The sequence below is a fragment of the Emys orbicularis genome, chromosome 1, assembly GCF_028017835.1.
Source record: "Emys orbicularis isolate rEmyOrb1 chromosome 1, rEmyOrb1.hap1, whole genome shotgun sequence".
In the NCBI taxonomy this organism is placed as follows: domain Eukaryota; kingdom Metazoa; phylum Chordata; order Testudines; family Emydidae; genus Emys; species Emys orbicularis.
The window spans coordinates 168044534-168061086 of NC_088683.1; the positions used below are offsets into that span (position 1 = coordinate 168044534).

Below are 16553 nucleotides of genomic sequence, written 5' to 3' on the forward strand. Positions count from 1 at the left end.
AAAGTGCAGGTTACAGACATGAGATACAGCTGTTTATATTTGCTTCCAAGTCCTGGTATTTGTCACCTGTTTTCAGCAGCAGGCAGAGGAACCATTCCCACTAGCTACAAATACAGTAGACATTATCACTGAAATGATCATTAATCATATTATAGAAATATTGTGAAATGTTTAAGGGGATCAAATCAATGCACAGTCCAGAGCTATGGACACCAGCCCACAAAGTGATCTAACAAAGAGATGAAGTTTGTTGAAAGTAATATAGTCTGGTGATGAGAGCAGTAAGTACAGTCATTTGTGGATCTGTTGATTTTGACTGGTCTTTACATAAGGAAGAGTTGGACAGATGCCCAGACTAGAGATAACATTTCCTGGTAGTGTAGAAGAGGTGTTACTATAAATAGCCTGCAGGTAACAAAGGCAATGATTACAGACCGAATGCTCTTGTTCTTAACGTGGACAAAGTCCCAGGTCTACATAATCTATGGATTTTAAAGGACTTAAGGTCAGATAATTTGCGACTTCTTTTTGATACATTTAGAATTTCAAGAAAATAAGTGGCAAGATTCCTGAGATCTGGAAAGCTGCACCTGGTTAGCATACCAAAACTATTCAAACAAAGGCTATAAGATAAGTGGTGATTAGAGCTGAAAGAATAATATATAACGTAATTTAGTCAACAAATTTTGCTTCTTTTTCTGTTCATGCAATGTCAGTGAACAAATTGTGACTTTCTTAATTGCAATTGATAAATTTGAATCAATTTTGTTTATTTAGTTGCTTCCTATTCTAAATCTGAAATCGGAGCTATCTTGTTTCCTGATCAAATGCTTCTAATCTGTTCAGGTTCTGACTCCCAATGACTTCAAAGGGCATTAGATCAAGTCCACAATCAGGTTTCTTTCTAAGGCACCTGTCTCTATAGCATCTAAATGTCATATTTCTCATGCAGTGTTCACAGAAAGCAAATTTGAAATTAACTTTCCCAAAGTATTGGATGGAATGTGCAAACCAAAAATTCACTTCCCACAAGTGTTCAAGCCAGCGGTTCTCAAACTGTGGGTCGGGACCACAAAGTGGGTCGCCACCCCATTTTAGTGGGGTCGCCAGGGCTGGCTTAGACTTGTACTCTTGAGGGCATTCTGCGCCAAAAAAATAAAAATTCTGCTCACAAAATTTTAAAATTCTGAAAATTTTATTTGTCAAATAAATTTGAAGGCTCCAGTATGGCATTGGGGAGCACAGGCCACTGGCTGCACAGAGGTGGCAGATCACTGTGCAGCTTCCCCCCGGGACACGGACTGAGTGGTGAGGCTACACCCAACCCTGACACAGCGCAAGGACTGGGCTTGCCCCAGAAACACCTCAGGCCCTGCCCCTCCTTGCCAGGTGCACCAGGTGTGGGCAGGCAGGCTCAGCAAGGCAGGATCCAAGTGTGCAGGGGCTTATTGTGGGGGGGATCCAGGTGTGGGTTGAGAGGGTTGGGTGTGGGGCAATCTCGGTGTGGGCAGGTCAGTGGGAGGATCTGAATGCACAGGGGATTGTGGGGTTCTGACTGCAACAGTAATGGGACTCTGCAGAGGGGTCCAGATGAAGATGGTTGGGGCTCAGCGAGGGGGGAGGGGTCTGTGTGTGTGGGGATAGAGCTTGGCAAGGGGGTCTGGGTGTGTAGGGGGGGTCAGTGGGGAGTCCAGATGCTTGGGAGTCGGGCTCAGTGGGGTGGGGATCCAGATGCAGCTGGTTGGGGCTCGGTGGGGTGGGCCAGGTGCAGGGGAAGTTGGGCTCATCAGGTGGGGTTTCTGAGGGCAGAGGGGGGTGAGGCTCAGCAGGAGGGTCTGGGTATGAGGGAGTCTGGATGCACGGGGGTTGGGCGGATTGGGAAGCAGCTCCCTGTAGCTTCCTCCCCCCTGCAGCTGAGGAGTGATGGGTGCAGGAAGTGGGTGGGAGACAGAGTTTGCAGAGCTTCCTGCAACTGGAAGAGAAATCTGGGGGTGGGTCTGACCCAGCCCCAAATGCTGTGCAGGGGAAGAGGAAGTCCCGTCCTCCCCAGCCCAGCCGGGACTAGAAGCTGAGCCCAGTGCAGAGTAGGAGCCACCAGCTAGGTCTTCCCCAGTCCCACCCTCTGCCCCATAGTGATTTACCTCTCTGCTGGCTGCCCTGGGCACCCAAAACATACTGCTGGGGAGGGTCAGATGACCACTCTTGCGGCTTCCCTTTGGTTCCCCATCAGAAAGTCATTTTTCTGTGGGGAAGCAAAGAAATTTGTGGGGGACATAAATTCTGTGCATGCGCAGTGGCGCAGAATTCCCCCAGGAATAGACTTGCTGGGGCCCGAGGCTGAAGCCCAAGCCTAAACCTGAGCCCGAGCCCAAACCCCACTGCCTGGGTCACAGGGCTCAGGTTACAGACCTCCTGCCTGGGGCTGAAGCCCTTGGGCTTCAGCTTTGCCCCCCCCCCCCAGGGTGGTGGGGCTCAGGCTTTGCTCCCCACTCCACCCGGGGCAATGGGGCTCGAGCAGTCTCAGGCTTCAGGGTCATGAAGTAATTTTTGTTGTCAGCAGTGAGTCACAGTGCAATGAAGTTTGAGAAGCCCTGCTCTAAACCCTTTACAAATCTTAATTAAGCCTCACATCAACCTCGTTTTACATAAAGAAAGCAGGAGCACAGAGAGGTGAAGTGACTTGCATATGGTGACAAGGCAAGTCAGTGGCAGAGCAAGGAAATAAGACTATTTTATTACTTTAATCCCCATGATTTACTGGAAGATCATTTTTAGCTGATTTGCTGGAGTTTTTGAAGACATTTTTCTCAAGGGAGACCAGAAAAATGCAGAGAATGCTACACTATAAACTCTACTTTTATTTTTCAGTGGCCAACATTTCCAAATTGCAATTGCCTAAAATTAGGCTTCTAAATGCTTACACAGGCACCTAAATAAAAGTGGCCTGTTCTTCCTCTCAGTAGCAGCTTGTTCCAACTCTTGCTGCCACCTCCTCTCAACTCCAAGGAGCATGGGGGCAGATGGAGCCAGCTGCTGCTGAGAGAAAAAAGCATTGGGAGGGAGTGGAAGAGGGGACTACACGGTCAGAGGGGGAAGTCTCTGGTTTGCAGGCACAGGGAAGCAACCATGAGGGGAGAAAACAGGAAGAATGCTGGAAGCAGCCACGGTGGTGGTGGTAGTAGATGGGGAAGATGGCAGTAGCTCTTATTTGTAAAATGGTCACTGGAGGAAATTTTCAAATGACATCTAGGTACAGAGCCTGGTATTTTCAACTACAGAAGTTCCCCAAATTGTAACTCTGACCTTTGTCCCCTTGGTTAGAAATCATGTTGGTGCAAGCCAGAGTTTATACTGGAGCAGCACATCTACACAAGGTGCATGAGCTCATGAAGCTCCACCAGTGCAGAAAAGGCCTTTCTCTGTTAAAATATAGCCAATGAACTCTCATTAAACACTAACTGGACAACTCTCCTTCCAAGACTGCACAATTGATAACATGAGGACCAAACAGACTCTGTAATGTCAAGATCAACTTCTATAGCAACAACAACCTACTTTATGCTAAATTTTTAAATTAAAGTGCCCGTGACCCAGACATGCATATTGACAAGCAGAAAGATTTGATTATTATAATAGGAAATAAATGGTCTTGTTACACACACAAGTTTCACTCACAACTGGCTGAAAACGCAAGTCAGGGTCCAAGTATATCTCGGGTATGACCCTACTGAAATCAATGAAGTAACATCAGGGATGAATTTCGCCCAGCTAACTAATGCGGTTTTTCACATCAGAGGCCTACAACACTGGTTTTAAGAACAATGTTAACCAACCACATTGCATATGCAAATTTGTGTTTCCTGATTGATTTGCCAGTACTCAATATTTATTTCTGGACTCCTATCTTAAAATGTTAATTTAATAAAAATGGGTACTCGAGAAACTCCTGGCTACAGTGGAGATATTTCCAGATGCTTCTGATGAAGACATTTAGAATGTACATAACATTACATATATTGACTCAATGTTTTAGTGACCATCAAATGTATATTGCCCTTCATGGTAAATATAGATGCAAATTCTCCTTTACCCTTTTTCAATCATTGGATCAATACATGCTGAAGTTCACCCAAACCTGAAATCACTGGGACAAATTCTACCCTTAGTTATATTCAGGCAACCCTGTGACTTCAGTGGGAAGAATTTAGGCATTTGTTGGGCCATTGTGAACTTGAGAAAAGAACACATGACAAAAATGTAATTTCTGTTGTCCTACCTGCACAAGTGAAGCCCTGGACCAGCATGGCTGAGCATTAAGCAAAATATACAAATATATAATGTATGTATGGAGAAACAGGAAGGAGCACACAAACAGAAGTTTAAAATGAAGGATGAGCAATGCTGCACTATGGTGCCTTGGCAGAAATAACTGGTTTCAGACCATATAGTTCTGTTAACTACTTGATCCTAGACAGTGATGGTCCAAAGGCACAGCCCTGGGGGCATCCAAAAGCTGAACTGGGGCTAAAGAAAGTCCTTTTAAGCAAACAGTTCTCATGAAGAGTGTACCCCAAAATAGGTTCTTTTTCTTTTATGATACATCAGTCATGTCACAGATTTTCCCCCTGCCTTCTGAGAGGGTCTAAAGAGGTCTTCTGTGTATTTATAGGTCCCAAACCAGCAAAACACCTAAACATGTATAGACCCACTGAAGTCATGAGATGCACATACTTGAGTGCTTTGCTGGATCCAGGCCTCTAGTTAACGGCAAAGCAACACTTTGGATCTGTCATATGATGGTGCATCTGTGATACCATTGATGTCTTTTGTGTCATTTTAAAAATAAATTAGTACTTAAGATTTTTCTCTCTCTCTGGGTTTTTTTGCTTGTTTGATTGATTTAAGAATAATTAAGTGTCCCATGTCCCCAGCTCTCTAATATGAAATAAAATGATCCCAATAGCTCTGTAAAGGTCTCCGCTCAGGGTCTGGTTGGGAAGCGTGGCCTAGTGGTCACGGCCACAACCCTGGACTGCCAATGGGCTTGTGGGGAGGGGAGCCCGGGCCCTCCCCCTCTACCGGGCTCCGACCCAGGGCCCTTTTAGCTACCAGTAACCTGGCAACCAAGACTACTTAAGGCTGTCCTCTCTGGGCCTCTTCCTCTCATCTCCCCCCTGGGAGATCCCTTAATAGAATTATCACAAATTTTCTGACTCATTTTGAACCTCATAATTTTAAAAAGTTAAGAAAAAATGTGCATATTATGAACAATTGTTAAATATATATGAATGAATGAATGTTATGTATATGGCTTATGGTTGTTGCACAAGTTATATATATTTTACAGTTGTTCATACTATGCACTTTTTTTCTTTACTTTTTAAAATTATGAGGCTCAAAAGGAGTCCAAACATTTTTGATCGTTCTGCTAAGGGTTGCTGATCTAGACAGCAAAAAAGCTGAATGAACCACTAAAAATAAAAATACTTTCACATAAGAAAATAAAAATAATGTTTGAAAAGAGGAACAAAAGTTCCCGTCCGAGTTTCAATTTGGAAGGGTTACATATTTTTGTAATGGTGTATGGGATTTAACCACGGGACTTCCCATTAATAAATGTAGGAGTCATGCAGCTAAACACAGGGAAACAGCAATGGTGGAGTGTTAGTGTAGAAAGGACTTGGGCATTTTTACACCATGGTTACATGATAGGGTGGACTCAAGTCCTATTTATTCTATAGTGTGAACCATTGCTACCACCACTGATGGTTAATCTTACATGACTGCAAGTGGTAGTTTTACTGGAACCAACTTTCATCCTGGCATTACATAACTGTGTGTAATGCCAGACTGACTGCAAGCTATTCCTGGAAATAAGTTATGCAACAACCATAAGCTACCTTTTCTGTTGGCTCCACTAAACTACCCAAGCACTTAACTTGCTGAAACCAGTTTTTTTCCACCCATATACACTCACTTTTTTTTGCAACTACATGAGATTATACAAGGTATCTTAGGAAATTTAGTAAACTTCAATTTTACAGCTTTGTTTAAAATTTTCTATGAAAGTATGTGGTTTTTTATTATTATTGAATGCTGTTGGAGTTAGACTTATAGAAGATATTACTGTAGGATTAATGAGATTCTGATTTGAGCTCCATTTTTCTCCCGAAACATAAATATGAATGTAAAGCCACAAACACAGGAGCTTTTTGTTTAGTGGAGGGAAGATTGATCAAAATTCACAAAAATATAACACTGTTTTAGTTTCTTGTCCCCAGAACAATGCTTTGGAAGTCACAATCAGAAGAACGGGAACCAATAGAAAACCTCCTTACATTCTTAGCCATGAGTAAAAAAGACCAGATTGCAAAATCTAAGTGACACTATGTGACAAAGAAGAAGGATGGTCCAGTGATTAGAGCACTGGCACAGAACTCAAGAGACCCGGGGTCAATTCCCTGCTATGCTACAGATTTCCTATGTGACCCCAGGCAAGCCGCTTAGTGTCTCAGCTTCCCATCTGTAAAATGGGGATAATAGTATTTCCCAAACTCACAGGTGTTGTGAGATTAAATACTGCAAGATGCTCTGATACAACAGTAATGAAGGCCATGTAAGTATCAAGACAGATAGAGATCTGGGGTTAGGAAGGAATGTTCCCCCAGGTCATATTGGCAGAGATTCTTGGGAGGGGGGGTTCGCCTTCCTCTACAGCATGGGGCACTGGTGAATTGCAGGTTTAAACTAGAGTAAATGGTGAATTCTCTGTAACTTGAAGTCTTTAAACCATGATTTAAGAACTTGAGTAACTCAGCCAGAGGTTAGGGGGTCTATTACAGGAGGGGGTGGGTGAGGTTCTGTGACCTGCAATGTGCAGGAGGACAGACTAGATGATCATGTTGGTCCCTTTTGGCCTTAAAGTCTATGAGATCCTGGAGTAAAATCGAGCCAGGCACACTGAGCGGTTTATTAAAATACAGGATACTTGTTACACCACAGACCTTCAACCTAGACTACCCAGGTTGGTAAAGGAAGTGCACCGCCTATTCCTATACCAAAGATGATGTACATGGGGGCGGGGGGAGAGAGAGACAGTCATACAGGTTACAGAGGATGTCAGCCTGTCTGCTTCCCTTCTCCCCCCAGCCAAGAACAAAGTCCTATCAAAAGTCAACAGGGAGAATACCACCACTTCTTTTTCCCAAAGCTTCACGCAAAACGAGGTGCTACTTATGTCATAATATATACAAGTGTATCTTGGCAGGAAGCTGCATCCAAAAATCAAGCACACAAGGCAAGAAACCAAGCAAACCTCAGAGATATCCTGACACGTATGTCTGCCCAGAAACAGACTTAACACAATAAATATACATTTGTATCACAATGCAGGGACTTAGCAATATGATCCAGTAAAACTACATAGTGAACTCTCTATGGCTGCTCTGTAGGTTTACACTAGGTACACCTGACCTGAGGCGGGTTACTGGCCCCCCTATATGCATGAAAGTTACCTCAAAACATCAGCTGAGCCAGGGATCAATAGAGAGAAATGTGGGACAATAGCCAACAACATTGTGGCTGGTACCTCAACCACAGCACAAGACTTTTGAGCAGAAAACATTATGGATAGGGCCCTTCCAAATTCACATTCCAATTTGGTCCCTTTCAAGGTCATAGGATTTTTAAAATCGTAAATTTCATGATTTCAGCTATTTAAATCTGAAATTTCTTGGTACACCTCTACCTCGATATAACGCGATCCGATATAACGCGGTAAAGCAGTGCTTCGGGGGGGCGGGGCTGCGCACTCCGGTGGATCAAAGCAAGTTCGATATAACGCGGTTTCACCTATTACGCGGTAAGATGTTTTGGCTCCCGAGGACAGCGTTATATTGAGGTAGAGGTGTATTGTAACTGTAGGAGTCCTGACCCAAAAGGGAGTTGTGGGGGAGGGTGGTCGCAAGGTTATTGTAGGGGGTGTTGTGGTACTGCTACCCTTACTTCTGTGCTGCCTTCAGAGCTGGATAGCGGTGGCTGCAGGCCAGGAGCCAAGCTCTGAAGGCAGCTCCGCCACCAGCAGCAGCGCAGAAGTAAGGATGGCATAGTCTGGTATTGCAGAGCTGGGCCCTCAGTCAGCAGCCGCCACTCTCTGGCTGCCCAACTCCGAAGGCAGCAGCGCAGAAATAAGAATGGCATGGTATGGTATTTCCACCCTTACTTCTATGCTGCTGCTGGCAGGGAGCTGCCTTCAGATCTGGGCGCCTGGCCAAGAGCTGCTGCTCTCCAGCGGCCCAGCTCTGAAGGCAGCACAGAAGTAAGGGTGGCAATACCAAAATCCCCCCTAAAATAACCTTGCAACCCCCCCGCAACTCCCTTTTGGGTCAGGACTCCCAATCTGAGAAACGTTGGTCTCCTCCATGAAAACTGAAAGCACACAAAAGACCAGGTTTCACAGGGGGAGACCAGATTTCATGGTCCGTGACGCGTTTTTCATGCCGTGAATTTGGTAGGACCCTAGTTATGCACCAAAGTCCTTATGTGCACAAAGGACTTGAGTACAGAACAACAGTTCCCCTCAGCAGGCAAGATTGAGTCCGCCTGCTGACTCCTTCTGAAGGCTGGAGAGGGTTGGGGCATCTGCTCTTCCTAAAGGACCACTAAGGACTCCCAAGATAACCACTTAGCTCCTTATGTGCAGAAGTCATTAGGAGAGCCAGCCAGCTTGTGCCTTCAGTGGGAGACATCAGTGGAGGCATCCCATTTGTCTCTGCAGTGGGAGATGATCAGCTCTTCTTGTTAGATGCTTATGAGAGCTGGATACCATGCTATCCTGCCTCTTAATCTGAGTGTCCACATCAAATGTCAGTGAGTGTCCAGGCTAAATCATGGCCCACTTCAGAGGTCAACAGCAAAAGCCATTTTTTGTCTTGTGACCAACTGAAAGCTAACCAACATTGGTTGAAAATATCTACATGATTAATACAATACAATACAATAGACATATGGAGAATATGAAGAGAAATTGTGTGTTTTGAGATGGGATTGAATCACAAACCCCATTCCTAATTCAAGGGTATTTAGAATTGGTCTTCTGGTTCTGGCCCTTACAAAAGTAAGCCCACATCAAAATTCTGATCCAAAGTTCAATGAAGGCTTCAGGTGCCACATTCTGGACTTGGTTCTCTAATGCTTAATAAAGATTTTGTGTATTTTGAATATACTGAAGTACATTATAGTGAATCTCTTCCTGCTGACACCTGGTCCACAACAAATCTGTCTAAGACAAATTCCAAATGCAAATTCATATGACATGTGCCCCTTCACATTATCACCTAGTACAGTGGTTCCCAAACTTGTTCCGTCGCTTGTGCAGGGAAAGCCTCTGGCGGGCCGGGCCGCTTTGTTTACCTGCCACGTCTGCAGGTTCGGCCGATCGTGGCTCCGGTTCGCTGCTCCAGGCCAATGGGAGCTGCTGGCAGCAGCGGCCAGTACGTCCCTCGGCTCGTGCCGCTTCCAGCAGCTCCCACTGGCCTGGAGCAGCGAACCGCGGCCACTGGGAGCCGCGATCGGCCAAACCTGCGGACGCGGCAGGTAAACAAACCGGCCCGGCCCGCCAGAGGCTTTCCCTGCACAAGTGGCGGAACAAGTTTGGGAACCACTGACCTAGTAGTTAGTTGACTTAATTCTTACATCACATTTTTGTTCTGCCAGACTAAGTTTCAATACATTGCATCATCTCCAAATGCAAAGTAAACTACAAATTTGAGGGAGGGGTGAAATGTTGTAGAGTTAAAATGTTAAAAAAGAAAGTTAAATGAAAAAAGTACAAAAGGAGAACACTCCATTGATTCCAATAAGAGACATGAGAAAGCCAACTCTAATTTTCTGCTGTGAACAGCCTCAGAGTAAAAAGAACAGGAGTACTTGTGGCACCTAAGAGACTAACAAATGTATTTGAGCATAAGCTTTCGTGGGCTAAAACCCACTTCATCGGATGCATGCAGTGGAAAATACAGTAGGAAGATATATACACACAGAGAACATGAAACAATGGGTGTTACCATACACACTATAATGGGAGTGATCTGTTAAGGTGAGCTATTACCAGCAGGAGAGAAAAAAAACTTTTTGTAGTGGTAATCAAAATGGCCCATTTCCAGCAGTTGACAAGAAGGTGTGAGGAGCAGTAGGGGGGGAAAATAAACATGGGGAAATAGTTTTACTTTGTGTAATGACCCATCCACTCCCAGTCTTTATTCGAGCCTAATTTAATGGTGTCGTTTGCAAATTAATTCCAATTCAGCAGTCTCTTGTTGGAGTCTGTTTTTGAAGTTTTGTTTTTGTAATATTGCGACTTTTAGGTCTGTAATCGAGTGACCAGGGAGATTGAAGTGTTCTCCAACTGGTTTTTGAATGTTATAATTCTTGATGTCTGATTTGTGTCCATTTATTCTCAGAGTAATTTACACTGGGTTGACTGCAACATGTTTAGTACACCTACTTTAAAAGACAGGTTTCAGAGTAGCAGCCGTTTTAGTCTGTATCTGCAAAAAGAACAGGAGTACTTGTGGCACCTTAGAGACTAACAAATGTATTTGAGCAAGCTTTCGTGGGCTACAGCTAGCCCACGAAAGCTTGCTCAAATAAATTTGTTAGTCTCTAAGGTGCCACAAGTACTCCTGTTCTTTTTACTTTAAATGAGACACAGTAAATCCATCCGATGCACTCAATTGTATTAGCTAGCTAGCTGGTTATCAGTCTCCTTTACAATGCCTATGTCACAGAGTGCTACTTAAGGCAGCTGTTAGTGTAAAGTTCACATTAAACAAAACATTATGCACCCCCCTTTCTGCCCTCAGAAACAAGCAGTGTGAGGCAGAAGTCATCACCGTGCATGGATCCGTGTATCCCAGGGCAGCATTTAACCCTATTTCATTAGCAGTTATTTCTAGTCCTGTCACATTTCTCTGCTTTTAGTACAGTTTTGTAGAGCAATTATTATGAAGAGATTTTTAATTTCTTTTAAATCAAAGCTTCCCATGCAGATTTTATTTTTTCCCTAAAACTTCCAACCTTCAAATTGAGACAAATCCCATTACCTGATTCTGAACTCTTTCATGCATGTGTAAATCAGAAATAACTCCATTAATGTAAGAGCTACACTGGGATAAAACTGATGTCAGTGAGAGAAAAATCAGGCACACAAAGTTTAAGATGCCTAAAATGAATTAAATTGGCCAGAATATTTGTTTTACAAAAATGAAATCTTCAGTGGCACAAGGGAAAGCAGGATGGCAAGCCAATTCTGAACAGATTTACAGCTCCTGAAACATCACTGAAGTCAGTTGGTTTTTATGGGGTGTATGTCAGAGCAGCCAAGTGCGCGGGGGGGGGGGGGGGGGGGAGGGGGAGGTGTTCTTTGAATGTAGAGACTTTGATTTTTAGTTTAAGTCCTGCCATTATATTCACTTCTGTGTTATTACATTTTTGTGTGTGATATTGTGGTTATGCCATCGTTAGGAGAACAATTACCTTTGTTTTTTTAAAAAGTCTTTTCAGTGACTCATTTCCCCATCATGTGCACTATTTATATTTACCATAAAAATGTCATTAGCATTACACAGAGTTTTAAGTGAGAGATCCCCCCCCCTTAAAATCAACAGGAGCCATGCAGCTAATTTCCCTGTAATAACATGCTTAGAGCACACCTCTTATGGCATTTTAAACATATATAAAAATATTAAACAGAACGTTAATGGATCCAATTTTCAAGGGTGCCCAGAGCCATCTCTAGAGTTTCAAATCTCCCAGCATGAAGGGCTCACCAAGTACAAACTGGCTGAGTCACTGGCCAGAGTACTATGCTACAAAAACAGGCCACACTGACATGGCTCTTTCCCCAGTTCAGATCCCGCACTAATCTCTTCACCTCTCTGGTAAAGACACTATATTTGCCTGGCTGGACACAACTAAGTATTGTGCTCATTCGGCCCTTTACTAGGCAGGCTGAGATGCTCTGAGCATGCCAACTATGCTGGGACACTCTGCCTGTTGCTGTCACAAGCGATCCCCATACTACTTAAGTCCTTCTGAGTCCTCTGCACTAGGGTGAATTTCACCCTTTATCACTTAAGACTAAGAACAAAATCTGCAGTGTGTAAACTAAATTAAGCAGGGTCTGGCCACAAGCTTTAAAAAGTAAAAATGACTTACCCACAGGACCAATCGCTGCAGGCACTGGCGAGAAACCAGAACGAGAGAAAGATTTACAAAATGTCACGACTCAGCTTTATAGCTGTTACCTGATAGTATAAAGTGCAGGGCAGTGTAAATACTCACCTGTCCATTGCTTCTTTCATATAGGACAGTTTCTGAAAAAAAAAGAATATTCCAAGTAAGTTGAGGGAAGAATTAAAATGGAATTTATTTAATATCCAAAAATTTTAACATTGATAACATAGACAGCAAGTTGTATATTTATTATTAAAGCACCTGATGAAAATAAACTGGCCACATTTTTCAAGAGTGAATAGTGATTTTGGGTGCTCAACCTGAATCACCTTAAAGGGCACTGATTTTCAGATATATGCTCAGCGCTTTCTGAAAATCAGGACCTTTTAAGCACTCTCAAGGACCCAAAATTACTAGTCACTTTTGAAAATCTTGACCGGTATCTTTTCAACAATCTTGTAGAGATTTTTTTAATATACACACACTGAATACGACAAAAGTGAATCCAAAAAACATACATTAGATTCAATCTCTGCTATCCTACAGAGTCCATGCTAGAGATCAGATGAGGGTTATAACTAATTTTTCCTTTTCACTCTCACATCTCAGGAAATAAAGTGTTCATTCTGCTGAGTTTGTGAATTCAAAAATGCATGCGTCTTTTAAATACAATTAAAGATTAAATTCACTTGGTTCTGATTAGATTACAATTCTTGGCTGGTTTGTATGAGTGACTGACGTGGGACGGGGAGGAATCTTCTACTTGTATCATATTGGAGGCAAGGGAGTATCTGCACTCCACAAGCAGCTCCCCTGAGTATTTTTCAGATTTTTGAATGGAAAAATCACATGGCATTATCAACATTCGCTTCTGTGATGTAGTCACAGGAGTTTCTTCACTCAACGCTGCAGGTTTGTAGAAATGGAGAGCAAACCATGCTGCTAGCATAGCAGCGTGGTGGGACAAGCTGTCCATGTAGAAGTTCGAACAAGCAACACCAGACAGCAGTTTTGGAGCAATGCTGTATCCCAGTGGATCTGCTTGGTAAGGTATTTACCTGGGCACATTATAATGTAATTACCTATATAAGAGCACCACCTAGAAACGTGGAGTTTCTTCTTTCATTATCAGTGTAAATAGGAACAATTACACTTTTCAATTAAAAAGCTATGATATCATTCTTTACTGTGCAGTATTAGGATAGCATGAGACCTGTTTTAAGCAACCATCCAAGAGACCAACAAAAATAGGTTGCCTAGTACAAGCAGATCTAACTTAAGGTTAAAAAAAAAAGTACTGGAAACCTTAGGGATTCTTTAAGATGGTTCCTTAAGAGAGAGGGCTGGCCTAGAGGAGGTGGTACTCAGTACAGGTTACACTGTACAGTACAATGTACTAGGATGTGCAAGGGTTTCCAAGGTTGATTATAGCTAGGTTGTGAGTACTTGGAAATTTTATATTATAAAAAAATAGTTCATTTTATTATTAAAATGTATTACCAAACATGGCCAACTACCGCCATGACCATTTTACTTAGTGTGGGGCCCTTTGTCTGTTTGTCTTTTAGGACAGGGGGACTATGTCTTATTTCGTGTTTAGAGGTGTCTAGCACATTATGAGCATGACTGAAACCAAATACATCAATAATGATGATGGTCTATTGATTCTAATGGAATATTAATGAATGGCAGCATCACAGCAAGGGCAATGGCAGGCCAGCAAAGAAAGTGTTAAAATATGATGTACAATAAAGTACATTTATTACAAATAAAAATGATATAGGATCCAAACAAAATACTGTGCACCTTCCATGCAAAGGACTGGGGTTTCCCAGCAATGGATTTAATAAGGCTTTACCAATGCTACAGCATGACTACACAGAACGGATCCAATCCCAGTGCTAACCAATCCAATCCTAGCTCTATCCCCAATACGCAGAGCTTAACATGGTGCTGAGTAACGTGTGGGATACCAGAATTATACATTTTCTAGGTGTTAGCTTTACATTTGTAGGATCTTTTTACTAAATTACTTATTCACAAAAATATTAGGCAGACCAAATCTTTTCTGGTCTTTGTCAGTTTGTTTCACAGCCTTAGCCATTTCTTGTATTTAAACTGTGTTTATGGCATCTTTTAAAGTATCTTTGCGACCTTCTGTCATGCAAACATGAACGTTGGTAGTATTTTAAAGGTACAGAGAACATTTTAAAGATGCAAAATCTGCCATTCTGCAGTTGGTGCAGTACATTAGGAACCTTGTGCAAAGAAAATTGAGTTTTTACTAATGTCACTATGTATTGATCCAGTACATTTCATGTGTTTAAAAAGAGCCAGGTTTTGAAAAAGAAGAATTATAGTTCAGCCACAAAGAAGTGACAGCTCTAGAAACAGCTAAGTTAGAGAAAGGTTAGCTAGCTGTTTAAAAAGTCAATTTGCACTAGGTCATTGCAGCTATTTTGCTGTCCTCCTCCACCCTGCCCTCCATTTCTTCCTAGGGTTCAGAAGCCCTTAAGTGGGACCATCCCTTTAATTCTTTGAGCTAGTGCCGAGGGAGAAGCAGGGTCACAGCTCCCACCTTCACTTCCTGTACCTTTTGTAGCACCATGGAATGGCAGGTGTACACTGAAGAAGTAGCGCACGGGAGAAGCACAGCAGCTGCTAGCAAGGACAGCTTATACACTGCACACATGCCTCCCCATCACACCTACATAACTAATGCTAACTTCCTATTCCTACATGGACCATGTGTGCACACTGTGATGTGCGGAGATGGTCTGAAATCAGATAAGAAGACTCTGAACATTAATACTTCATAAATTCACAGAACAAATAATTTTCAGTAGCCTATTAATAATCCCTCTCCCCATTCCGAGTGGCTAGGCAGCAGTTCTGCAGAAAATGACCTAGGGGTTACAGTGGACAAGAAGCTGGATATGAGTCAGTGTGCCCTTGTTGCCAAGAAGGCTAACGGCATTTTGGGCTGTATAAGTAGGGGTATTGCCAGAAGATCAAGGGACGTGATCATTCCCCTCTATTTGGCATTGGTGAGGCCTCATCTGGAGTACTGTGTCCAGTTTTGGGCCCCACACTACAAGAAGGATGTGGAAAAATTGGAAAGAGTTCAGCGGAGGGCAACAAAAATTATTAGGGGGCTAGAGCACATGATTTATGAGGAGAGGCTGAGGGAACTAGGATTATTTAGTCTGCAGAAGAGAAGAATGAGGGGGGATTTGATAGCTGCTTTCAACTACCTGAAAGGGGGTTCCAAAGAGGATGGATCTAGACTGTTCTCAGTGGTACCAGGTGACAGAACAAGGAGTAATGGTCTCAAGTTGCAGTGGGGGATGTTTAGGAATGGGTTACCTAGAGAGGTGGTGGAATCTCTTTCCTTAGAGGTTTTTAAGGTCAGGCTTGACAAAGCCCTGGCTGGGATAATTTAGTTGGGGATTGGTCCTGCTTTGAGCAGGGGGTTGGACTAGATGACCTCCTGAGGTCCCTTCCAACCCTGATATTCTATGATTTAATCATTTATTATAAGGTGACACATGAATGCTGTATCGCAAAAACGTATTTTACCAAAATGCTTCTCTCGTTAGATCGCTTAAACCTGGTCAAGGCCAGCAGGCTTAAAATAAAACCTACCAGCAGTATTTTGATGTGATGGCACATGTACTATATGCTGTCACTCTGGATAGAGCGCGCACACACACACACACACACACACACTCTCTCTCTCTCTCTTTCTGATACAGGACTGTAAACAGGTGGCTTTCCCAACCTGCTCTAAAACATATTGCGTAGAGTCAAAAACTCAACCCTTTCCTGTGATATGGCTTTATGAACAAAACATTTAGGAATAAGATAATGAAGTTTAGTGCAAGCCCTCTCCACCCCCTCCCCACGCCCCCAAAGCTTAGCTGCTTAGAGCAGTGTTTTTCAACCGGGGTCTGCGGACCCCTTGGGGTCCACAGACTATGTCTAAGGGGTCCACGAAAGATTGTCATTACCATAGAACAGTGGTTTTCAACCTGTGGTCTGCAGACCTCTGAGGGTCCAGAGCTTATATCTAAGATTTCCAAAGGGGTCCGCACTTCCATTTACATCTGAAGAAGTGAGGTTTTTTACCCACGAAAGCTTAAAAAATCTGTTAGTCTTTAAGGTGACACCGGACTCCTTGTTACTTCCATTTGAAAATTTTTAGGGGTCTGCAAATGAAAAAAGGTTGAAAACCATTGGCGTAGAGAGACTGCCCAGCCCCATCCTATATCTTTGCTCCCTTTAATTTCTCTAGAAAGCCACTCACACTCCTCTTATAT

The 16553-nt window shown here is 43.1% G+C and overlaps 1 protein-coding gene across 1 annotated transcript in view; it reads right to left on the reverse strand.

Annotated features, from left to right (window-relative positions):
• IMPG2 (interphotoreceptor matrix proteoglycan 2) overlaps window positions 1-16553 on the reverse strand; it is a 91154-nt gene that overhangs the window by 38923 nt on the left and 35678 nt on the right. The window contains exons 4-5 of the mRNA XM_065419283.1: window positions 12343-12374; window positions 12217-12240 (exon numbers count right to left, since the gene is read on the reverse strand). Coding sequence (XP_065275355.1) covers window positions 12217-12240; window positions 12343-12374 — 56 coding nt within the window. The remainder of the gene's footprint in view (window positions 1-12216; window positions 12241-12342; window positions 12375-16553) is intronic.